This window comes from Salmo salar, chromosome ssa23, assembly GCF_905237065.1.
Source record: "Salmo salar chromosome ssa23, Ssal_v3.1, whole genome shotgun sequence".
In the NCBI taxonomy this organism is placed as follows: Eukaryota; Metazoa; Chordata; class Actinopteri; order Salmoniformes; family Salmonidae; genus Salmo; species Salmo salar.
The window spans coordinates 33,978,556-34,005,117 of record NC_059464.1 but is presented as its reverse complement, the minus strand read 5'-3'; the positions used below and the strand labels follow the sequence as shown (position 1 = coordinate 34,005,117).

Genomic DNA, 26,562 nt, shown 5'->3' with positions numbered 1-26,562 from the left:
ATGTATGAAATCGTTTTTTCCCTCATCAATCTACACACAATACCCCATAATGACAAAGCAAAAATAGGTCTTTAGAAATCTTTGCACATTTATTTAAAAACAAAAAACGAAATATCAGATTTACATAAGTATTCAGACCCTTTACTGACCCTTGTTGAAGCACCTTTGGCAGCAATTACACCCTCAAGTCTTCTTGGTTTGACACTACAAGCTTGGCACACCTTTATTTGGTGATTTTCTCCCATTCTTCTCTGCAGATCCTCTCAAGCTTTGTCAGGTTGCCCTCTAATCCCACCGCACCTTCTCCGCTATGCAATCTGGTTTCAGAGCTGGTCATGGGTGCACCTCAGCCACGCTCAAGGTCCTAAACGATATCGTAACCGCCATCGATATGAAACAATACTGTGCTGCCGTATTCATTGACCTGGCCAAGGCTTTCGACTCTTGTCAATCACCACATCCTCATCGGCAGACTCAGTAGCCTTGGTTTCTCAAATGATTGCCTCGCCTGGTTCACCAACTACTTCTCTGATAGAGTTCAATGTGTCAAATCGGATGGCCTGTTATCCGGGCCTCTGGCAGTCTCTATGGGGGTACCACAGGGTTCAATTCTTGGGCCAACTCTTGGGCCAACTCGCTCTTGCTGCTGGTGAGTCTCTGATCCACCTCTACGGAGACAACACCATTCTGTATACTTCTGGCCCTTCTTTGGACACTGTGTTAACAACCCTCCAGACGAGCTTCAATGACATACAACTCTCCTTCCGTGGCCTCCAACTGCTCTTAAATACAAGTAAAACTAAATGCATGCTCTTCAACCGATCGCTGCCTGCACCTGCCCGCCCATCCAGCATCACTACTCTGGACGGTTCTGACTTAGAATATGTGGACAACTACAAATACCTGGGTGTATGGTTAGACTGTAAACTCTCCTTCCAGACTCACATCAAACATCTCCAATCCAAAGTTACATCTAGAATTGGCTTTCTATTTCACAACAAAGCATCCTTCACTCATGCTGCCAAACATACCCTCGTAAAACTGACCATCCTACCGATCCTCGACTTCGGCGATGTCATTTACAAAATTGCCTCCAATACCCTACTCAATAAACTGGATGCAGTCTATCACAGTGCCATCCGTTTTGTCACCAAAGCCCCATATACTACCCACCACTGTGACCTGTACGCTCTTGTTGGCTGGCACACGCTTCATACTCGTCGCCAAACCCACTGGCTCCAGGTCATCTACAAGACCCTGCTAGGTAAAGTCCCCCCTTATCTCAGCTCACTGGTCACCATAGCACCACCCACCTGTAGCACGCGCTCCAGCAGGTATATCTCTCTGGTCACCCCCAAAACCAATTCCTCCTTTGGCCGTCTCTCCTTCCTGTTCTCTGCTGCCAATGACTGGAAGGAACTACAAAAATCTCTGAAACTGGAAACACTTATCTCCCTCACTAGCTTTAAGCACCAGCTGTCAGAGCAGCTCACAGATCACTCTACCTGTACATAGCCCATCTATAATTTAGCCCAAACAACTACCGCTTCCCCTACTGTATTTATTTATTTAGTTCCTTTGCACCCCATTATTTCTATTTATACTTTGCATTTTCTTCCACTACAAATCTACCATTCCAGTGTTTTACTTGCTATATTGTATTTACTTTGCCACCATGGCCTTTTTTGCCTTTACCTCCCTTATCTCACCTCATTTGCTCACATTGTATATAGACTTATTTTTCTACTGTATTATTGACTGTATGTTTGTTTTACTCCATGTGTAACTCTGTGTTGTTGTATGTGTCGAACTGCTTTGCTTTATCTTGGCCAGGTCGCAATTGTAAATGAGAACTTGTTCTCAACTTGCCTACCTGGTTAAATAAAGGTGAAATAAAAAATAAAAGGTTGGATGGGGAGCATCGCTGCACAGCTATTTTCAGGTCTCTCCAGAGATGTTCGATTGGGATCAAGTCTGGGCTCTGGCGGGCCCCTCAAGGACATTCAGAGACTTGTCCCGAAGCCCCTCCTGCGTTGTCTTGGCTGTGTGCTTAGGGTCGTTGTCCTGTTGGAAGGTGAACCTTTACCCCAGTCTGAGTTCCTGAGCACTCTGGAGCAGGTTTTCATCAAGGATCTCTGTACTTTGCTCTGTTCATCTTTACCTCGATCCTGACAAGTCTCACAGTTCCTGTCGCTGAAAAACATCCTTACAGCATGATGCTGCTACCACCATGTTTCACCGTAGGATGGTGCCAGGTTTTCTCCAGACGGGACGCTTAGCATTCAGGCCAAATAGTTCAATCTCGATTTCATCAGACCAGAGAATCTTGTTTCTCATAGTCTGAGAGTCCTTTAGGTGCCTTTTGGCAAACTCTAAGCGGGCTGTCATGTGCATTTTACTGAGGGTCGGCTTCCGTCTGGCCACTCTACCATAAAGGCATGATTGGTGGAATGCTGCAGAGAGAGTTTCCTTCTGAAAGGTTCTCCCATCTCCACAGAGGAACTCTGGAGCTCTGTCAGAGTGACCATCGGGTTTTTGGACACCTCCCTGACCAAGGCCCTTCTCCCCCGATTGCTCAGTTTGGCCGGGCGGCCAGCTCTAGGAAGAGTCTTGGTGGTTCCAAACTTCTTCCATTTAAGAATGATGGAGGCCACGGTGTTCTTGGGGACCTTCAATGCTGCAGAATTTTTTTTTTACCCTTCCCCAGATCTGTGCCTCGACACAATCCTGTCTCGGAGCTCTATGGACAATTCCCTGTTAATTCCCTGTTAACTGTGGGACCTAATATAGTTAGGTGCGTGCCTTTCCAAATCATATCCAATTGAATTGAATTGAATTTAACACAGGTGGACTCCAATCAAGTTGTAGAAACATCTCAAGGATGATCAATGGAAACAGGATGCACCTGAGCTCAATTTCAAGTCTCATAGCAAATATAATACTTCCTTATTTCCGTTTTTTATTTTTAATGAATTTTTTTTAAATCTAAAAACCTGTTTTTCACTTTGTCATTATGGGGTATTGTGTGTAGATGGATGAATATTTAAAAAAAAATGTAATACATTTTAGAATAAGGCTGTAACATAACAAAATGTAGAAAAAGTCAAGGGGTCTGAATACTTTTCCCGAATGCACTGCATACAAAGTATGAAAACAACAGTGACAACAATAAGAATAGTAGATATAAAACTACTGAAAAATAAATATACACTGCTCAAAAAAATAAAGGGAACACTTAAACAACACAATGTAACTCCAAGTCAATCACACTTCTGTGAAATCAAACTGTCCACTTAGGAAGCAACACTGATTGACAATACATTTCACATGCTGTTGTGCAAATGGAACAGACAACAGGTGGAAATTATAGCCAATTAGGAAGACACCCCCAATAAAGGAGTGGTTCTGCAGGTGGGGACCACAGACCACTTCTCAGTCCCTATGCTTCCTGGCTGATGTTTTGGTCACTTTTGAATGCTGGCGGTGCTTTCACTCTAGTGGTAGCATGAGACGGAGTCTACAACCCACACAAGTGGCTCAGGTAGTGCAGCTCATCCAGGATGGCACATCAATGCGAGCTGTGGCAAGAAGGTTTGCTGTGTCTGTCAGCGTAGTGTCCAGAGCATGGAGGCGCTACCAGGAGACAGGCCAGTACATCAGGAGACGTGGAGGAGGCCGTAGGAGGGCAACAACCCAGCAGCAGGACCGCTACCTCCGCCTTTGTGCAAGGAGGAGCAGGAGAAGCACTGCCAGAGCCCTGCAAAATGACCTCCAGCAGGCCACAAATGTGCATGTGTCTGCTCAAACGGTCAGAAACAGACTCCATGAGGGTGGTATGAGGGCCCGACGTCCACAGGTGGGGGTTGTGCTTACAGCCCAACACCGTGCAGGACGTTTGGCATTTACCAGAGAACACCAAGATTGGCAAATTCGCCACTGGTGCCCTGTGCTCTTCACAGATGAAAGCAGGTTCACACTGAGCACGTGACAGATGTGACAGAGTCTGGAGACGCCGTGGAGAACGTTCTGCTGCCTGCAACATCCTCCAGCATGACCGGTTTGGCGGTGGGTCAGTCATGGTGTGGGGTGGCATTTCTTTGGGGGGCTGCACAGCCCTCCATGTGCTCGCCAGAGGTAGCCTGACTGCCATTAGGTACCGAGATGAGATCCTCAGACCCCTTGTGAGACCATATGCTGGTGCGGTTGGCCCTGGGTTCCTCCTAATGCAAGACAATGCTAGACCTCATGTGGCTGGAGTGTGTCAGCAGTTCCTGCAAGAGGAAGGCATTGATGCTATGGACTGGCCCGCCATTCCCCAGACCTGAATCCAATTGAGCACATCTGGGACATCATGTCTCGCTCCATCCACCAACGCCACGCTGCACCACAGACTGTCCAGGAGTTGGCGGATGCTTTAATCCAGGTCTGGGAGGAGATCCCTCAGGAGACCATCCACCACCTCATCAGGAGCATGCCCAGGCGTTGTAGGGAGGTCATACAGGCACATGGAGGCCACACACACTACTGAGCCTCATTTTGACTTGTTTTAAGGACATTACATCAAAGTTGGATCAGCCTGTAGTGTGGTTTTCCACTTTAATTTTGAGTGTGACTCCAAATCCAGGCCTCCATGGGTTGATACATTGGATTTCCATTGATTCTTTTTGTGTGATTTTGTTGTCAGCACATTCAACTATGTAAAGAAAAAAATATTTAATAAGATTATTTCTTTCATTCAGATCTAGGATGTGTTGTTTAAGTGTTCCCTTTATTTTTTTGAGCAGTATATAACAAATAAATATAATGACTGGTGCACTTATATTGTCTGTTACTTATAATACAGGGAGAAAATACTAATAATATGTTTCCTTCCTTAGCATTTGGGAAGCTGTGACATACTGTGCTGCCAACTCAATAACATCAGACCTTTCCCCCCAAAATATACGGTTTCTCTCTCTCGGGCTCTATACACTGTCTGTCTGTCTATGTCGCTGTCTCTCAGCCCTAAACCTAAAAGCCTAAACCATCCCTTTATCTCAACCACATATGGACTGTTATGGACTCCTCATAACTAACCTGGAAGATTGACGCAGAAAAAGCTCTGATTCATCCAGAAATAATCAATCCAGTTTTACTTAATGTCACACAGTGCACCCAGAGCTGCTGTAGTGGACTTGCAGAGAGTACTTCATGTCACACAGTGCACCCAGAGCTGCTGTGGTGGCCTTGCAGAGAGGAGTTAATGTCACACAGTGTCCCCAGAGCTGCTGTAGTGGCCTTGCAGGGAGGACTTAATGTCACACAGTGTCCCCAGAGCTGCTGTAGTGGCCTTGTAGAGAGGACTTAATGCCCCCAGAGCTGCTGTAGTCCACTTGCAGAGAGGACTTAATGCACCCAGAGCTGCTGTAGTGGCCTTGAAGAGAGGACTTAATGTCACACAGTGTCCCCAGAGCTGCTGTAGTGGCCTTGAAGAGGGGACTTAATGTCACACAGTGTCCCCAGAGCTGCTGTAGTGGCCTTGCAGAGAGGACTTAATGTCACACAGTGTCCCCAGAGCTGCTGTAGTGGCCTTGCAGAGAGGACTTAATGCCCCCAGAGCTGCTGTAGTGGCCTTGCAGAGAGGGCTTAATGTCACACAGTGTCCCCAGAGCTGCTGTAGTCCACTTGCAGAGAGGACTTAATGCCCCCAGAGCTGCTGTAGTGGCCTTGTAAAGAGGACTTAATGTCACAGTGTCCCCAGAGCTGCTGTAGTCCACTTGCAGAGAGGACTTAATGCCCCCAGAGCTGCTGTAGTGGCCTTGTAAAGAGGACTTAATGTCACACAGTGTCCCCAGAGCTGCTGTAGTGGTCTTGCAGAGAGGACTTAATGCCACCAGAGCTGCTATAGTCCACTTGCAGAGAGGACTTAATGCCACCAGAGCTGCTGTAGTGGACTTGCAGATTGAGACTCCTGCCCTTGATGCCTTTGGCAGGAAAAGCAGCGATTTTATTCATTTCATTTGGAGGCTAAATTTAAACTGGAATTAAGGTTCCAGTGGATTATGTGGTTAGGCAGCTCTGTTCGTCTCTATCTCTCTAGGTGGCAGGGACTTGGGGCCATGTACTTACAGGGACCCACAAATTGGTGAATGATAAAGCTTACTTATTAAAGACCTCCTCCTCCTCTCCTCCTCCCCTCCTTCTCCCCCAGTACCTCCAGGAGGCTCTGAGTAAGAACAACACGGTAATCCAGTTCCTGACCCCGGCCGTCAACCGGTCCTCTGAGACCCATTTGTTCAGGACCTTCATCCAGCTGGACAACTGGGGGAGGGAGCTCAAGCCCTTCAACTACCACCCTGACCCCGCCTTTGACCCCCTCACCAAGAAGATCATCACCCAGACCTCCATCATTGTCGTCACTGTGAGTATTAGAGGCTGATAGGGTCCATAAATGTACTATGTTATGTTTAGGCCCAGAAATGTTCCTGACCTAGTTACAGGCTACAACTACAACTAGGGCCTTGAGTTTTTTCCGGTTCCTCCTGACTCATAGTTACAGTATGTTGTTACCTACAGTACGTCCAATAATTCCTTACCATGTTCCACCTCCAGGGCCGAGGTTTCGAAAAAGCCATGACAGCCAAAGAGGCCCAGGCGTTTGTGGGGGATGTCCCGTGCTATGTCAACGCCCTCCAAGATGACAAGCTGTTCTTGGATCCCCCGTCCAGCCAGCCCCAGGCCCGCTCCAAACGCCACCGCAGACGTAGAGACACCAGCTCCGACCCATTGGACCTGCTGGTGAGAATACACAAACACACACACACACACACACACACACACACACACACACACACACACACACACACACACACACACACACACACACACAAGGACCATACAGATGCATGGATCTATCTTTGCTATCTTTTAACTTATCTGCAGTTTCCTAAAGATGAGTTATTGAAATCTGCTTGCCAAAATAGATCCCGAGTAACATGTCTGTCAGGGCAACTTAATGTTAACAGTTGCCATTATTGGTTTGAAGGCATTCTCCTATCTACAGTTTTGGTAATAATAACGCTCCTGCTGCTACCTGTGTGTGTTCCAGATTAAGTTTGGGAATGGCGAGTGGGTGGTGGGCTCTGTGCACTACGAGAGCAATAATGAGGTTCCTCTCTTCATCATCATCCCTGCTGTCATCATCCCCATGCTGCTCATCATCCTCGTCTCCGTCTACTGCTACAGGTAGGCTAGATAACCAGAATACAGGACAGTTACACCATGCCACCTTAAGGCTAGATAACCAGAATACAGGACAGTTACACCATGCCACCTTAAGGCTAGATAACCAGAATACAGGACAGTTACACCATGCCACCTTAAGGCTAGATAACCGGAATACAGGACAGTTACACCATACCACCTTAAGGCTAGATAACCAGAATACAGGACAGTTACACCATGCCACCTTAAGGCTAGATAACCAGAATACAGGACAGTTACACCATGCCACCTTAAGGCTAGATAACCAGAATACAGGACAGTTACACCATGCCACCTTAAGGCTAGATAACCAGAATACAGGACAGTTACACCATGCCACCTTAAGGCTAGATAACCAGAATACAGGACAGTTACACCATGCCACCTTAAGGCTAGATAACCAGAATACAGGACAGTTACACCATGCCACCTTAAGGCTAGATAACCAGAATACAGGACAGTTACACCATGCCACCTTTAGGCTAGATAACCAGAATACTGAACAGTTACACCATGCCACCTTAAGGCTAGATAACCAGAATACTGAACAGTTACACCATGCCACCTTAAGGCTAGATAACCAGAATACAGGACAGTTACACCATGCCACCTTAAGGCTAGATAACCAGAATACTGAACAGTTACACCATGCCACCTTAAGGCTAGATAACCAGAATACAGGACAGTTACACCATGCCACCTTAAGGCTAGATAACCAGAATACAGGACAGTTACACCATGCCACCTTAAGGCTAGATAACCAGAATACAGGACAGTTACACCATGCCACCTTAAGGCTAGATAACCAGAATACAGGACAGTTACACCATGCCACCTTTAGGCTAGATAACCAGAATACTGAACAGTTACACCATACCGCCTTTCTCCATGACCAACATACAGGACATTTACACCATACAGTTCCACCTTTAGGCTAGATAACCAACATACAGGACAGTTACACCATACCACCTTTCTCCATTACCAACATACAGGACAGTACACCATACCACCTTTCTCCATGGATGTGGGGGTGACAACTTCATTTGGTGTCAAGGGATCCAAGCCAGCCGAATGGTGCGCAATACACAAAAATGTACAATGTTACATGAGTTAGTGTTCATGTTGGTGTCGGTTTTTGTCTCTGTTCATTGCTCTGCCCATGTTAATGATTGTGTTGTGTGCACAGGAGGAAGAGCCAGCAGGCTGAAAGAGAGTATGAGAAGGTGAAACACCAGCTGGAGAATTTGGAGGAGAGTGTACGAGACCGCTGCAAGAAAGAGTTCACAGGTACTACATTATAACCACAGCTGTCAAGCATAACTGTCTAAGGCCACCAAGGGTCTTCATTACACTTCATTAAACCTCATATTAAGTACTTCATCTACACATCCATACATCAATGTATCTTCATCAAGACATGATTTAAAGTAACGCATATTGTAGTTTATGTTTGTGTTGCTTTAAAGTCTCAGGATGAGAACATGTGCAAGGTAATCAGATGTTTCTCCTTTGCCTTCCCAGACCTGATGATAGAGATGGAGGACCATACCAACGAACTGAGCGAAGGGCGAATCCCCTTCCTGGACTATAAGACCTACACGGACCGCGTCTTCTTCCTGCCCTCCAAGGACGGGGCCAACGATGTGATGATCACGGGCAAGCTGGACATCCCTGAGGCACGGAAGGCCATCGTGGGCCAGGCCCTCAACCAGTTCTCTAACCTGCTCAACTCCAAGACCTTCCTCATCAATGTAAGGCCCCTTCAGACTTCTTAACTGTGTTTGTAATGGTGCATCTATGGCTGGCTCTTTTGTCTCCTTTCCTTCATCTAAACCGAGAAAAGGTGAAAGCTGTGTTGATTACCTGTTGGATATGTTTGATGCCTGTACCAGTCCAATTCCTTCATATAGGGCAGAAGAAGTAAAGGAGACATGGAGAGATGGCTATTTCAGATTATTGCAATCTCCCTTCCATTATTTACAGTTAAAGATGTATCCACAGTTTATGTTAACTGGATTACCATTAACTGCATATTCCGTTAAACTCCACTGTGTGTGTAGTTCATCAAGACCTTGGAAGGACGTCCAGACTTCAACGCCCGGGCCAAGGTGTACTTTGCATCCCTGCTGACGGTGGCTCTGCATGGGAAGCTGGAGTACTACACGGACATCATGAGGACCCTGCTGCTGGAACTCATGGGGAACTACGTCGACAGCAAGAACCCCAAACTCATGCTGCGCAGGTCGGGACCACCAACCGCTGTCCCTTACAGGAGCTACCATTCCTCAAAGTAGTTCTGGTAGTTCTACCTATCGTGATTTAGTTCAGGTAGCTCTAACGATTGTAGATTTAGTTCTGGTCATTCTACCTATCTTAGATTTAGTTCTGGTAGCTCTACCTATCATAGATTTAGTTCAGGTAGCTCTAACGATTGTAGATTTAGTTCTGGTCATTCTACCTATCTTAGATTTAGTTCAGGTAGCTCTAAAGATTGTAGATTTAGTGCTGCTCATTCTACCTATCTTAGATTTAGTTCTGGTAGTTCTACCTATTGTAGATTTAGTTCAGGTAGCTCTAACGATTGTAGATTTAGTTCTGGTCATTCTACTTATCTTAGATTTAGTTCTGGTAGTTCTACCTATCGTAGATTTAGTTCAGGTAGCTCTAACGATTGTAGATTTAGTTCTGGTCATTCTACCTATCTTAGATTTAGTTCTGGTAGCTCTACCTATCTTAGATTTAGTTCTGGTAGCTCTACTTATCTTAGATTTAGTTCTGGTAGCTCTACTTATCTTAGATTTAGTTCTGGTAGCTCTACCTATTGTAGATTTAGTTCAGGTAACTCTCACGATTGTAGATTTAGTTCTGATCATTCTACCTATCTTAGATTTAGTTCTGGTAGCTCTACCTATCTTAGATTTAGTTATGGTAGCTCTACCTATCTTAGATTTAGTTATGGTCATTCTACCTATCTTAGATTTAGTTCTGGTAGCTCTACTTATCTTAGATTTAGTTCTGGTAGCTCTACCTATCGCAGATTTTAGTTCAGGTAGCTCTACCGATTGTAGATTTAGTTCTGGTCATTCTACCCATCTTAGATTTAGTTCTGGTAGCTCTACCTGTCTTAGTTTTAGTTCTGGTAGCTCTACCTATCGTAGATCAAGATAGGTATACAACAGGTGTAGACCTTACCATGAAATGCTTACTTACAAGCCCACAAATTAAAGTTAAGAAAATATTTACTAAATTAACTAAAGTTTTAAAAAAGTAACACAATAAAATAACAATAACAAGGCTATATACAGGGTGTGGGGGGGTACAGGTTAGTTGAGGTAATTGAGGTAATATGTACACGACCAGTCAACATTTTTACAACACCTACTCATTCAAGGGTTTTTCTTTATTTTCTACATTGTAGAATAATAGTGAAGACATCAAAACTATGAAATAACACATATGGAATCATGTAGTAACCAAAAAAGTGTTAAACAAATCAAAACATATTTTATATTTGAGATTCTTCAAATAGCCAACATTTGCCTTGACAGCTTTGCACACTCTTGGCATTCTCTCAACCAGCTTCATGAGGAATGCTTTTCCAACAGTCTTGAAGGAGTTCCCAGATATGCTGAACACTTGTTGGCTACTTTTCCTTCACTCTGCGGTCCGACTCATCCCAAACCATCTCAATTTGGTTGAGGTCAGGAGATTATGAAGGCCATGCAGCACTCCATCACTCTCCTTCTTGGTCAAATAGCCCTTACATAGCCTAGAGGTGTGTTGGGTCATTGTCCTGTTGAAAAACAAATGATAGTCCCACTAAGCCCAAACCAGATGGGATGGCGTATCGCTGCAGAATGCTGTGGTAGCCATGCTGATTAGGTGTTGCTTGAATTAGAAATAAATCACAGACAATGTCACAAGCAAAGCACCCCCACACCATCACACCTCCTCCTCCATGCTTCACGGTGGGAGATCATCTGTTCACCCACACCGCATCTCACAAAGACACAGCGGTTGGAACCAAAAATTTCCAATTTGGATTCCAGACCAAAGGACAAATTTCCACTGGTCTAATGTCCATTTCTTGTGTTTCTTGGCCAAAGCAAGTCTGTTCTTCTTATTGGGGTCCTTTAGTTTCTTAGCAGCAATTCGACCATGAAAGCCTGATTCATCCAGTCTCCTCTGAACAGTTGATGTTGAGATGTGTCTGTTACTTGAACTCTGTGAAGCATTTATTTGGGCTGCAATTTTTGAGGCTGGTTACACTAAAGAACTTATCCTCTGCAGCAGAGGTAATTCTGGGTCTTCAATTCCTGTGGCGGTCCTCATGATAGCCAGTTTCATTATAGCGCTTGATTGTTTTTGCGACTGCACTTGAAGAAACTTTCAAAGTTCTTGAAACGTTTTGGATTGACTGACCTTAATGTCTTAAAGTAATGATGGACTGTCATTTCTCTTTGCTTATTTGAGCTGTTCTTGCCAAAATATGGATGTGGTCTTTTACCAAATAGGTCCAACTTCTGTATACGCCCCCTACCTTGTCACAACACAACGATTGGCTCAAACGCATTAAGAAGGAAAGAAATTCCACAAATTAACTTTTAACAAGTCACACCTGTTAAATTAAATGCATTCCAGGTGACTACCTCATGAAGCTGGTTGAGAGAATACCAAGAGTGTGCAAAGCTGTCATCAAGGCAAAGCATGGCTATTTGAGGAATCTCAAATATAAAATACATTTAGATTTGTTTAACACTTTTTTGGTTACTACATGATTCCATATGTATTATTTAATAGTTTTGATAGCTTCACTATTATTCTACAATGTAGAAAATTGTAAAAATTACGAAAAACCATTGAAAGAGTAGGTGCTCTAAAACTTTTGACTGGTAGTGTACATATAGGGGTAAAGTGGCTATGCATAGATAATAAACAGCGAGTAGCAGCAGTGTAAAAAAAAAAGGGGGGGTGGTCAATGCACATAGTCCGGGTAGACATTTGATTAATTGTTCAGCAGTCTTATGCCTTGGGGGTAGAAGCTGTTAAAGAGCCTTTTGGACCAAGACTTGGCGCTCCGGTACCACTTGCCATGCGGTAGCAGAGAGAACAGTATGACTTGGATAACTGGAGTCTTTCACAATTTTTGCGCCTTCCTCTGACACCACCTAGTATAGAGGTGATGTACTGTGCTGTACGCACTATCCTCTGTAGCGCCTTGCGGTCAGATGCCGAGCAGTTACCATTCCAGGCGATGATGCAATTGGTCAGGATGCTCTCGATGGTGCAGCTGTAGAACTTTTTGAGGATCTGAGGATCCATGCCAAACCTTTTTAGTCTCCTGAGGGGGAATAGGTGTTGTTGTGCCCTCTTCACAACTTTGTTGGTGTGTTTGGACCATGATAGTTTGTTGGTGATGTGGACACCAAGGAACTTGAACCACTACAGCCCCGTCGATGTGAATGTGTTCGGCCCTCCTTTTCTTGTAGTCCACGATCAGCTCCTTTGTCTTGCTCATGTTGAGGGAGAGGTTGTTGTCCTGGCACCACACTGCCAGGTCTCTGACCTCCTCCTTATACGCTGTCTCATTATTTTCGGTAATCAGGCCTACCAACGTTGTGTCGTCAGCAAACTTAATGATGGTGTTGGAGTAGTGCTTGGCCACACAGTCGTGGGTGAACAGGGAGTACAGGAGGAGACTAAGCATGCACCCCTGAGGGGCCCCCGTGTTGAGGATTAGCGTGGCAGATCTGTTGTTGCCTACCCTTATCACCTGGGGGCGGCCCGTCAGGAAGTCCAGGATCCAGTTGCAGAGGGAGGTGTTTAGTCCCAGGGTCCTTAGCTTAGTGATGAGCTGAGCTGTAGTCAATGAACAGCATTCTCACATAAGTGTTCCTTTTTTCCAGGTGGGAAAGGGCAGTGTGGAGTGCAATTGAGATTGCGTCATCTTTGGATCTGTTGGGATGGTATGCAAATTGGAGTGGGTCTAGGGTTTCCGGGATGATGGTGTTGATGTGAGCCATGACCAGCCTTTCAAAGCACTTCATGGCTGCCGACGTGAGTGCTATGGGGCAGTTGTCCTTTAGACATTTTTCCTTGGCATTCTTGGGCACATAGACTATGGTGGTCTGCTTGAAACATGTACAGTGGGCTCCAAAATTACTGTCACCCCTGACTGGCAATGCACATACAATACTTAAAAAAATATAAACAATATAATTATAGAGATAAACTCAAAATACCAACGTGAAAAATACTGTACTTTATTAATGTTTCAATGGAACCCACCAAAATAATTCATTGATTTAATAAAAAATCTCTGTCCTCCAAATCAAGGTTTCACAATTAATGGCACCCTTAAATATTATTGTAAATAACATCTACCAAAATTAAACCAGGAATTAAATTCCACTTATTTAAGTTTATCTAAGTGTTAAGGAACTACCGTAAATTCCGGACTATAAGCCGCAACTTTTTTCCCACGTTTTGAACTTTGCGGCTTAAACAATGACGCGGCTAATAGATGGATTTTTCCCACTTTCAAATTTGTGGGTCCTGACAGCGTGGAGCGTTGTCAAAAAATCCACTATCATCAACGGGTTTCGAAAGGCTAGACTGCTGCGTGTTGAAGAGGGCTCAGCGGGGGATTTGCCTCCGGATGAAAGTGACGAGAGTGACAATGAAAACGATCCAATATCGGATGAAGCAATTCTGAGGCTATTCAACTCCGACACCAAAGGAGATGGTTTGTTTCAGTGCACAGGAGGAGGAAGATAGTGACCAATGACTTTCTTGGTAGGCTACTGTTTACTGCTAATTTTTTATTTTTTGTTACAAGCCGTGTTTCGTTAAAGCCTATTTATTTTTGTTACAAGCCGTGTTTCGTTAAAGCCTATTTATTTTTGTTACAAGCCGTGTTTCGTTAAAGCCTATTTGTTTTTGTTACAAGCCGTGCTTCGTTAAAGCCTATTTGTTTTTGTTACAAGCCGTGTTTCGTTAAAGCCTATTTGTTTTTGTTACAAGCCGTGTTTCGTTAAAGCCTATTTATTTTTGTTACAAGCCGTGTTTCGTTAAAGCCTATTTATTTTTGTTACAAGCTGTGCTTCGTTAAAGCCTATTTATTTTTGTTACAAGCCGTGTTTCGTTAAAGCCTGTGTAAAGTTCATTTGTTTCAATGTACCGGTAGGCACCTGCGGCTTATAGACATGTGCGCCTTATTTATGTTCAAAATAATATTTTTTGGTGGGTGCGGCTTATATTCAGGTGCGCTTAATAGTCCGGAAATTACGGTATATTGAGCCATTACATCACTTCCTTTTTCACTAGGGTATAAAAATTTTGCCCTTCAGGATAGGGAGGAGGATTGTGAGAGAAGCAACAAAATCCCCAAGAATCACTGTGAAAGAATTGCAGGCCTTGGTGGCGTCTTGGGGTCACCAGGTTTAAAAAAGCACCACCAGACGCCACCTCCACAACCACAGGCTCTTTGGAAGGGTTGCCAGAACAAAGCCTTTAATGACCCCAAGACACAGACGCAAGCGCTTGGAGTTTGCCAAACGTCATTTAAATTATGATTGGAAGAAGGTGCTCTGGTCAGATGAGACCAAAATTGAACATTTTGGTCAGATACAGCATTGGCATGTTTGGCGTCAAAACAGAGATGCATACAAGGAGAGGCACCTCATACCCACGGTCCAGAGGCACTGGTTAAGATTGATGGCATAATGAATTCCACCAAGTATCAGGCAATTTTGGCTGACAATCTGGTTGCCTCTGCCAGAATGCTGGGACTTGGCCATATGTGGACTTTCCAACAAGACAATGACCGAAAACATACCTCAAGATCCACACAGAAATGGTTCTGTGACAACAAAATCAATGTTCTGCCATGGCCATCTCAGTCGCCGGACCTCAATCCAATCGAAAACCTGTGGGCTGAGTTGAAGAGGGCAGTTGATAAGCGCAAACCCAAGAATGTGAAGAATCTTGAAAGGATCTGCATAGAGGAATGGTCCAAAATCCCTCCAAACGTGTTCCTTAACCTTGTCAAACGTTACAGGGGAAAAAACATGCTTTTATCCTTGCCAGTGGTGGTTGCACTAAGTACTAAATGTGGAGTGCCAATAATTATGAAACCTTGATTTTGGTGAAATGTATTTTGTATAAAACAATTTCATTGATTTTGGTGTGTTCCATTGAAACATTGATAAAGTACAGTATTTCTCACATGTTGGTATTTTGAGTTTATCTCCATAATTATATTGTTTTCATATTTTAAAGTGTTGTTTGTGCATTGCCAGTCAGGGGTGCCAGTAATTTTGGAGCCCACCGTAGGTATTACAGACTCGGTCAGGGAGAGGTTGAACATGTCAGTGGAGGTGCTTGCCAGTTGGTCTGCGCATGCTCTGAGTACACGCCCTGGTAATCCGTCTGGCCCCACGGCCTTGTGAATGTTGACCTGTTTAAAGATCTTGCTCACATTGGCTACGGAGAGTGTGATCACACAGTCGTCCAGAACAGCTGGTGCTCTCATGCATGCTTCAGTGTTGCTTGCCTCAAAGCGAGCATAAAAGGTATTTAGCCCGTCTGGTAGGCTCGCGTCACTGGGCAGCTCGTGGTTGCGTTTCCCTTTGTAGATCGTAATAGTTTGCAAGCCCTGCCACATCTGACGAGCTTCGGAGCCGGTATAGTAGGATTCAATCTTAGTCCTATATTGGCGCTTTGGCTGTTTGATGGTTCGTCTGAGGGCATAACGGGATTCCTTATAAGCATCCGGATTAGTGTCCTGCTCCTTGAAAGCGGCAGCTCTAGCCTTTAGCTCGGTGCAGATTTTGCCTGTAATCCATTACTCTAACTAACCTGTGTCTTTTCAATGTCTCCCACTCTTAAAGTGACTGGTATTGTTGGCTATCTCCAGTCCACATTAGAGACAGGTTCCTGAACAGAGCTCAGTTGTCTATTCCCACTGAGTGGTTGTGTAATGTGAACTGTCAATTGTGCTCAGCAGTGTTCGATGGGCTGTTCTACAGTAAAATGTGTGTAATTATTCCCTATAGAGGAGCTCATTATGTGGATTAGTCCATTGTGCTAACATCCACATTCACATGACTGTTAGTTGGATGTGCTAATGTCTAACAATGGGCCCTGTGAATGGAGAGGAGTTCTACAGTAGTTCATGCTAAATTTTGCTTTGTATTAGTATTGTGAGATTTGAACTGTAGGCCTGAGACAGTATGTTGAGATGTCAGTCACTCCTGTGTTTTGTCTTCTGTAGGTCAGAGACAGTATGTTGAGATGTGTCAGTCACTCCTGTGTTTTGTCTTCTGTAGGTCAGAGACAGTATGTTGAGATGTGTCAGTCACTCCTGTGTTTTGTCTTCTGTAGGTCAGAGACAGTGGTGGAGAGGATGCTGTGTAACTGGATGTCCATCTGTCTTTACCAGTTCCTCAAGGTGATGATATGACACTCTTTGATTCAATATGTTTTTGATATGTCACATACATTGTTAAAGCGTATTTGAAAGGACGTTTGGCACATTTATGTGTGCCACTACAGAAAAATCACGATGTCATGTGAAATCATGTGAAAACGGGATTTTGGAACACTTTACATGATCACGTTTTCACATGTAGTTTCATGTTATCACGTTGCTTTACATAGTTGTCGCGTTATCATATTAACTTCACATAAGATCACGTGATCCCATGAAAACATGTGTTTTTGGAACAATGCATGTTATCTTTCCGTAAGGGTATGTGCATGCATGTGTTCAAGGAGCCTACCTGAGTTAAGAGAAGCAATATTTTGTTGACATTTCATAGCCTATATATTTGAACTACAGCATGGCCAAGGTCAAAGTAGAGTGCCAGAGGGTTCTGACTGTACTTTGTCTCTGTGTGTGGTCGTCAGGACTCAGCAGGGGAACCCCTGTACAAACTGTTCAGGGCCATCAAGCATCAGACAGAGAAGGGTCCAGTAGACGCCAGAGTGAAGAAGGCCAAGTACACCCTGAACGATACGGGCCTGCTTGGAGACGATGTGGAGTACTGCGTCTTGGTGAGTTACACCAACCCGTTACCACGGTTACTCCAGCACGCAAACTCGCTGGCATCTCACCGCGCTGACAGCTGCTGCTATTGCGCTATTGAGTTCTTCTGAGTCTGTTCAGACAGACTTTTCACTGACTGCCCTGATCTCAATTATGTGTCGCTTCCATGAACCATTTTTATCTTTTTATGCTACGCCTTCACTAGCAATTCAATACCTTTCTGTCATTTTATAATGTTCCTACCTACACTGACGCAATTCAAGTTCTGACTCACTGTATACGTATAGTCTACCTTAGTCAGAAGTGTTTAACTGTATCATTTTGCTAATGCCAGATAATAAAATCTCAGCTATTTTCTTTTAAGTCTCTCTATATAGAGAAACCCTGTGGTAATTCATTTTCCAAGGACAATATCAAATGATACACATTTACAGTTGCAATAGCTCATGTCCTGTGGTTCTGTTAAAGAAGAATGACAAAACAAAATTACACAGTCTTCAATTACAAGTAAATCCTTTGTATAATGTATTGTCTCCCTATCTAGTGGTCAGTTGTTTGGATTTAGTCTGAATTGACTGATCTGTGTCACCTGGTCAGAGTGAGGGGAGTGAGTCCCCTGCCGGTGGCTGCTCGATAGTCAGCCCAGGACGGGGTGACAGCACCTGTCAGGTGTCAAAGAGTACCACTTGCCTACAGTAGTTGCCGCTGTAATGCTGCCTCAGCAGGCTGACCTCACGGTGTTGGCTCTGTTCCTCCTCTCAGACTCTGCAGGTGCTGGTGCACGGGGAGGGGCCAGATGTGACGCCCGTCAAGGTGTTGAACTGTGACACGGTGTCCCAGGTGAAGGAGAAGATCATTGAGGCGGTGTACAGGAACCTGCCCTACTCACAGAGACCCAAAGTGGACAGCGTCAGTCTGGGTGAGAGGAGAACACACTCACACACACACACATCGTCAGTATTCCAAACCATGTGTTGTGAAGATACTGCATTTGAATACATTAACATCAGCAAGCCTGAAACAATTGGCACCATCTACTAGTAAATTAAGTGGTGGTGGATGTGAATTTGTATGTGAGTCATGTTGGCTGGTGGTCTGAGCTGCTGTTGTTGCCTATGCCACAGAGTGGCGTCCTGGTTCCACAGGGCAGATCCTGTCAGACCTGGACCTGACGTCCCAGAAGGAGGGCAGGTGGAGGCGCATCAACACGCTGGCCCACTACAATGTGAGTGATGTTCCTCCACAGATTCATCTATTAGATGTCACAGAGAGAAGCCCTAATGCTGCTCTTTACTAATTTAATATCATTTTTGGGTCAATGTTTTTTATTGAGCACTTTAAAGATTATACAGACAAACAGGTAGAGAGAGGGCTGATCCCCTACCGCATCAACCCCACCCCAACCCCCCTGCTCCAACAGAGCCCCACCCCAACCCCCTGCTCCAACAGAGCCCCACCCCAACCCCCTGCTCCAACAGAGCCCCATCCCAACCCCCTGCTTCAACAGAGCCCCATCCCAACCCCTGCTTCAACAGAGCCCCACCCCAACCCCCCTGCTCCAACAGAGCCCCACCCCAACCCCCTGCTCCAACAGAGCCCCACCCCAACCCCCCTGCTCCAACAGAGCCCCACCCCAACCCCCCTGCTTCAACATAGCCCCACCCCAACCCCCTGCTCCAACAGAGCCCCACCCCAACCCCCTGCTTCAACAGAGCCCCACCCCAACCCCCTGCTCCAACAGACCCCCACCCAACCCCCCTGCTTCAACAGAGCCCCACCCCAACCCCCCTGCTCCAACAGAGCCCCACCCCAACCCCCTGCTTCAACATAGCCCCACCCCAACCCCCCTGCTCCAACAGAGCCCCACCCCAACCCCCCTGCTTCAACATAGCCCCAACCCCAACCCCCTGCTCCAACAGACCCCCACCCAACCCCCTGCTCCAACAGAGCCCCACCCCAACCCCCCTGCTCCAACAGAGCCCCACCCTAAAACCCCACTTTAATTTACGGGATCAATAATGAAAGAATGCCACAGACAATGCCGAATAAAGGCCCCAAGAAATGTGTCAATGCCACTGTCTAATCAATGGCACTGTCTAATCAATGGCACTGTCTAATCAATGGCACTGTCTAATCAATGGCACTGTCTAATCAATGGCATGGATTCTGAATTAGGTCCTGAGACCCGTTGCCAATCAGATGACCTGTGTGTGTGTGTGTGTGTGTGTGTGTTTGTGTGGGGTTCAGGTGCGAGACAATGCTACTCTAGTCCTGTCCATGGTTCTTCACACTCAACAGAACTACGACCAGAACCAGGATAACCAAGAGGAGAGTAAGTCTTCACCATGGAAATGATAATAAGACATTATGCGTATGACAAGTCTCACAATGCATTATAACCTATACCTGCAGGCTTTAAGAAACGTGTTACTGAAAAGTTAATTTGTCTCCTCTCTCCACTAGGAAACGCCCTGTTGGAGGATGACAAGGTGTTCCATCTGGTTCGGCCTGATGAGCTGGATGAGATGAAGTCCAAGAGGGGCATGAAGGACAAGTCCATGACCAAAGCCATCACTGAGATCTATCTCACACGACTGCTCTCTGTCAAGGTGGGCCTGCCACGTTTTACTATAGTTAGGGCTCAGACACACTAACAGCGTTTGCTGGACGAGAGTACTTAGCACATTTGAACAAAGTGCCGCCCGTAATTTGGCAACCAATTTGCCTAAATGTTGGCACTCAGACGTCTACAGCTGTTGGTCCCTGAAACACAGCACGCTGAACGATCGGCAGACAGACGCTAGATCCACATTTGCTGCGATGTGTGCGAGCCTTTACATTTCATTCAGTAAAGAAATTCATCTTTGAGATTCATTCTGTAAGAAAATCTATTTGAGGATGGCTATGGGCTAATATGTGATAGATTCAGTCTTCATAGTGTGTTATTGACTGGGTCGCAGGTCTGTGGTACTTGACGTCTCTCTACCTCTCTGCCCTGCCTCACACTGTGTTTCTGTTGGTGTGTCTGTTATTCCAGGGAACCCTGCAACAGTTTGTGGATGACTTCTTCCGCAGCGTTTTGTGTTCAGGGTCGGTGGTGCCACCCGCCATCAAGTACTTCTTTGACTTCCTGGACGAGCAGGCGCTCAAACATGACAATGTGGATGAGGAGACCGTACACATCTGGAAGACCAACAGGTACACACACACACACACACACACACACACACACACACACACACACACACACACACACACACACACACACACACACACACACACACACACACACACACACACACACACACACACACACACACACACACACACAACCACACACACACACAATCACACAACCACACAACCACACAACCACACACACAATCACACAACCACACACACTTCTACATGTGCAAGCACACACGCACACGCAAGTAAGTACACACACACACACACACACACACACACAAACCCAAACCCACATCCTGAGATGACACTCTAAGAAACACACTGACTAAGTAATCAGTATACGGAATGCAAATATAAAAGTACTTCTATCCCCTCTGTATTCTCAATCTGAGTGCTCCCTTGGCATTTAAGTACATAAATTAACTTCAAGTTGGTTAAAGCTCAAGTATTCAACACAGCGTGTTGCATATAGATGTCAGTGATTGACGTGGTGATGTGAGAATGAGAGGAAGGGGATGAGCTATTTCATTTTGCTATACCACTGTCAGTCGGCATGGGCTTGTTTTGTTTATCAAACCAACCGAGGCCTCTTGGATTAAATATGAATGTGTGTATCAACCATAACAACAAACAAACATGGTAATTACGTCCCCAGCTAATTTAATTGTACTATTATATCACATTGTTGTTGGTGTTTTTTTTGCCGTTGTTTTCTCAATCTCCCGGGAGGTGTTGCAAGCCAATATGAATTAATATGTTAGTCTGTCTCAATCAGCCCAGCTTTTAAACTAATCAGAGAAGTACTCTGAACCTATTTTAGACTTGTTTGATATTCAGGACCAACCTTTTATTGGAGGATTTGTATGGACTTATTAGTTTACTTATGTTTTGAAGCTACCGAGTATTCGAAAGTGGAAAGTTTTGCCATGAGTTTGGCATGCCCGATGCATGTGTTCCACTGAATGGTGAAAATATGAAAGTCAACCGTCAGGAGTTGTCAACCTGACATGTCCCACTAATAGAAGTACAACTAGTGCTGTACATGTACCACTAATAGAACTACTACTAGTGCTGTACATGTACCACTAATAGTACCTTGGTGATACTAAACATGACATTCAATCACAAATGAATGAATTATTTGGTGTGACAGATGTGTTGACACTGTAGTAGATAGATAGCTGATAGTAATTATTGTCTCCTCCACCAGCTTGCCTCTGAGGTTCTGGGTGAACATCCTGAAGAACCCTCACTTCACCTTCGACGTCCACGTGACAGAGGTGGTGGATGCCTCGCTGTCCGTCATCGCTCAGACCTTCATGGACGCCTGCACCAAGACAGAGCACAAACTCAGCCGAGTGAGTCCAGGAGGAGGAGGAGGAGGGGGGAGGAGGAGGAAGAGAGAGGGAGGAGGAGGGAGCAGAAGGAAGAGGAAAGGGAGGAGGAAAGGAGGAGGAGATAGGGAGGATGAAGAGAAAGGGAGGAGGAGGAGGGAGGAGGAGGAGACAGGGAGGAAGAGGGAGCCGAAGGAGGAGGAGAGGGAGCGGGAGGAGGCAGGTGATGAGGAGGTCAAAATCTATTGATAGTTGTTTACCTCTGTAAGGTAACAGATAAGAGAACAGTATTATAATTATCATATTGTCTATTCTCTCCTATCTCTACCAGGACTCTCCAAGTAACAAACTACTCTATGCAAAGGAGATCTCCACCTACAAGAAGATGGTCGATGAGTACGTATCGTCAGAAGTTCCCAATGACCTGATCAATGTATTTTGATTCTTGCCTACAATGCTGGTACATTGTCGGCAGAGGCCTGTCAATATGTAATGTATAGTGATTATGATCTTATCTCTATCTGTCTGTGTTTAGTTACTACAAGGGCATCAGACAGATGGTATCAGTCAGCGACCAGGACATGAACACTCATCTGGCAGAGGTGTCTCGGGTAAGGAAAACCTTTCTCTCTGCCCTCGATCTATGGCGGCATCCCAATTGGCACCCTATTCCCTATGTAGTGCACTACTTTTGACCAGGGCCCATAGAGCACTGGTCAAAAGTAGTGTACCATGTAGAGCCGTGGTTCCCAACCTTTTTCCGTTACACTGCATCTTTTTAGTTATTTTCACCAGTTGTCATTTTCTGCAAATAAATGCTCTAAATGACAATATTTTTATTTGGAATTTGGGAGAAATGTTGTCAGTCATTTGTAGAATTGCACAAAAATGTTCATTTTCCCCAAACTCATACCTATAAATAGTAAAACCAGAGAAACTGATAATTTTGCAGTGGTCTCTTAATCTATCTTAGTGGTGCACCATTTGAAATGTTAGTGAAGGTAACATTTTATAAAGTTAGTCATAGACTTGGTTCATTCTGCTCTAAGATTGTGGGACTCAAGCCTGTCTGTAAGAATCTCTGAATCCTATGTTGTGTCCTCCAGACTCATACAGACAAACTCAACACACAAGTGGCTCTGCATCAGCTCTACCAGTACGCCAGCAAATATTACGACGGGGTGAGGCCATTCACTTTACATTCCAGGCAGAAGTGCTCCCACAGCACTGCTGGGTCATATTTTCTAATCGTTAGCGCAATTACAAGGACTTTTAATTGAAAGTAGTTCTGTGGTAGTTTACTTCAAATGGCAAATTGCTCAGGGAATTGATTTTTTAAGCTTCCTCCCTTAGTACTTGAAGCCATGCAATGGTTGTTTTTCTTAGAGTGGTCGTTCCAACAGTGGTCCAGTATGCCCTGACTGCTGATCTAATGACAGTGCTCTCTCTCTCTCTCTCTCTCTCTCTCTCTCGCTCTGTATCCCTCTCTCTCTCTCTGTCTCCCGCTCTCTCTACCTCTTTCTCTCTACCTCTCTGTCTCTTCTCCCCCTATCTCAATCTTTTTCTGTCTCTCCCTCCCCCCTCCCTCTCTCCCCATCTCTCTACAGATCATCCAGTCCCTAGATGAGGACCCGGCAGCCCAGAGTAAACAGCTCACCCTGCGGCTTCAGCGGATAGCAGCCGCCCTTGAAAACAAAGTGACAGACCTCTAACCCACTGGAGGAGCCAGGGAGACGGAGAGGGAGGGATGGAGGGAGATGGTACCGTGCCACCAGTGTCCACAGGGGCTTATTTATCCTGGCGGAGGAGAAAGAAACAGAGAAAGGGGTCCCGCAAGGCCTTGATGTTGACACCTTCAACCCAGCAGGCACAGAATGTGGGACAGATCAGAGTCTGCAGAGTGGAACAGAATAGGACCAATGAAGCAAAGACAGAGAGATGATGATGGGTTACACATCTCATCATACTGTAGGAACGCCTTAAATTAAGTCCACTTGCCAAACTGAAATAATTGGTCCTTAACACTCACTCTGGCTGTTCCCACAATGCAACAGGGGGCCAGCCCCGGGAAATAAGCCCCTGCGTTGAACACTGCTTGGCACAAAGAGATAATCAGATGTTCAATTTCATCCTGTCTAGAAAAGTTGTAAGAATTGTATTATATTTTTTTTATTGTGCAGTCTTTATGCGGAAAGCTTTATAAGGAGAAATGATCTTTTAAAATGGACTGCCTTGTGGTGTGTATTGTGTTTCTATAGCCAGTGTGTGGATGTGGGTGTGGATGTGTGTGCGTGTGCGTGTGTGTGAACGGAATGCCCACTGTCAGGCCAGAGGGTGGATGCCATATCTGTTATGTTAATCTCCACTAGTCACTGACACACAGGAGCCCGTTCTCCCACTGAGCTCCTCTACACAGACCAAACGGTCAGGCTAACTATACACAGGCTCTTCTTGGAAATGACAGGCCGACTAGTGACAGACCGACTATTGACAGGTTGACTTGTGACAGGCCGACTAGTGACTGACTGACTATTGACAGGTTGACTTGTGACAGGCCGACTAGTGACAGACCGACTAGTGACAGGCCGACTAGTGACAGGCCGACTAGTGACAGGTTGACTTGTGACAGGCCGACTAGTGACAGGCCGACTAGTGACAGGCCGACTAGTGACAGGCCGACTAGTGACAGGCCGACTAGTGACAGGCCGACTTGTGACAGGCCGACTAGTGACAGGCCGACTAGTGACAGGCCGACTAGTGACAGGCCGACTAGTGACAGGCCGACTAGTGACAGGTTGACTTGTGACAGGCCGACTAGTGACAGGCCGACTAGTGACAGGCCGACTAGTGACAGGCCGACTTGTGACAGGCCGACTAGTGACAGGCCGACTAGTGACAGGCCGACTAGTGACAGGCCGACTTGTGACAGGTTGACTTGTGACAGGCCGACTAGTGATTTTCCAAATTATCAGTTTTAATTGTATTTTGATTTTGATTCACATGCTTCATAGCTCGATAGCAGGGTTTGGTTGCCAATTCGCCCTCACACTCAAAGATCCATAACAAAGCTGTTTCCCCTTGTTGGAGTACATTCTCACATATTCCACTGGAACCTCAGTTAGTTTTGACCTCCAGTTTATGTTTTATTTTTTTATAGCTAAATATCTCCCAAATCATTTAATATATTTTGAATAGCATTAAATTACATTTTAAGTCAGGTGAATTACATTTTACTCTGTAGCCAGTCAAGCATACATCCTGCAATAACATAAAATTTTTTAGACACGAGACATTGGGATATCATTAATCTCCGATTGATGTGTTTTACTTTATAGAATATAGAATTTGTTGTTTACCATTTCATCTACAGTAGTGAAGCAGCAATACTTTAGTACTTGAGTGAAAATATACTGAGAAGGAAATATAAATAATATGACAGCAGATATATTATAGTAGCTAACTTACTAAGTAATATGACCATGATGTTACAAGTTGTTCATAGTGTTTTGTGGATCCTTAATCTATGCCAAATTACTATTAATATCCCATTTTGTAAGCTTCTACTAAATTTTAATCGTACACTTTTAAATTAATAATGGGTTTTTACAACATGCGCCATCGTTGGTGTGATGTGTCACAAGTCAGGTTAATTTATGTATAGTGCCAGTCAAAAGTTTGGACACACCTACTCATTCCAGGGTTTTTCTTTATTTTTACTATTTTCTACATTGTAGAATAATAGTGAAGACATCAAAACTATGAAATAACATATATGGAATCATGTAGTAACTACAAAAGTGTTAAACATTTAAATTAACAGCTGTGCATTGTTAAAAGTTCATTTGTGGAATTTCTCTCCTTTGAGCCAATCAGTTGTGTTGTGAAGATAGACCTATTTGGTAAAATACCAAGTCCATATTATGGCAAGAACAGCTCAAATAAGCAAAGAGAAATGACAGTCCATCATTACTTTAAGACATGAAGTTCAGTCAATCTGGAACATTTCAAGAACTTGGAAAGTTCCTTCTAGTGCAAAACCATGAAGTGCTATGATGAAACTGGCTCTCATGAGGACCGACCACAGGAAAGGAAGACCCATAGTTACCTCTGCTGCAGAGGATGAGTTCATTACAGTTACCAGCCCCAGAAATTGCAGCCCAAATAAATGCTTCACAGAGTCCAAGTAACAGACACATCTCAACATCAATTGTTCAGAGGAGACTGCATGAATCAGGCCTTCATGGTCTAATTGCTGCAAAGAAACCACTACTAAAGGACACCAATAAGAAGAAGAGACTTGCTTGGCCCAAGAAACACAAGCAATGGACATTAGACCGGTGGGAATCTGTCCTTTGGTCTGATGAGTCCAGATTTGAGATTTTTGGTTCCAACTGACGTGTTTTTGTGAGACACAGAGTAGGTGAACAGATGATCTCTACATGTGTAGTTCCCACCGTGAAGCATGGAGGAGGAGGTGTGATGGTGTGGGAGTGCTTTGCTGGTGACACTGTCAGTGATTTATTTAGAATTTAAGGCACACTTAACCAGCATGGCTACCACAGCATTCTGCAGTGAGTCTGTTGGAAAAGCATTCCGGGTGAAGCTGGTTGAGAGAATGCCAAGAGTGTGCAAAGCTGTCAAGGGAAAGGGTGGCTACTTTGAAGAATCTCAAATATAAAATATATTTTGATTTGTTTAACATTTTTTTGGTTAATATGTGATTCCATATGTGTTATTTCATAGTTT

The 26,562-nt window shown here is 44.8% G+C and overlaps 1 protein-coding gene across 2 annotated transcripts in view; it reads left to right on the top strand.

Annotated features, from left to right (window-relative positions):
• Positions 1–26,099, top strand: part of LOC106584474 (plexin-B2) — a 202,571-nt gene extending 176,472 nt beyond the window's left edge. For both annotated transcript variants that reach the window (XM_014169842.2, XM_045705970.1), the window contains 18 exons: positions 6,191–6,400; positions 6,592–6,777; positions 7,088–7,224; positions 8,432–8,532; positions 8,767–8,996; positions 9,306–9,487; positions 16,630–16,696; positions 17,155–17,301; positions 18,056–18,212; positions 18,418–18,518; positions 19,541–19,625; positions 19,757–19,902; positions 20,331–20,491; positions 21,693–21,840; positions 22,148–22,212; positions 22,352–22,427; positions 22,923–22,997; positions 23,424–26,099. In XM_014169842.2, the coding sequence (XP_014025317.1) occupies positions 6,191–6,400; positions 6,592–6,777; positions 7,088–7,224; positions 8,432–8,532; positions 8,767–8,996; positions 9,306–9,487; positions 16,630–16,696; positions 17,155–17,301; positions 18,056–18,212; positions 18,418–18,518; positions 19,541–19,625; positions 19,757–19,902; positions 20,331–20,491; positions 21,693–21,840; positions 22,148–22,212; positions 22,352–22,427; positions 22,923–22,997; positions 23,424–23,528 (2,379 nt within the window). In that variant the 3' untranslated portion in view covers positions 23,529–26,099. The remainder of the gene's footprint in view (positions 1–6,190; positions 6,401–6,591; positions 6,778–7,087; positions 7,225–8,431; positions 8,533–8,766; positions 8,997–9,305; positions 9,488–16,629; positions 16,697–17,154; positions 17,302–18,055; positions 18,213–18,417; positions 18,519–19,540; positions 19,626–19,756; positions 19,903–20,330; positions 20,492–21,692; positions 21,841–22,147; positions 22,213–22,351; positions 22,428–22,922; positions 22,998–23,423) is intronic.
• The last annotated feature ends 463 nt before the right edge of the window (positions 26,100–26,562 follow it).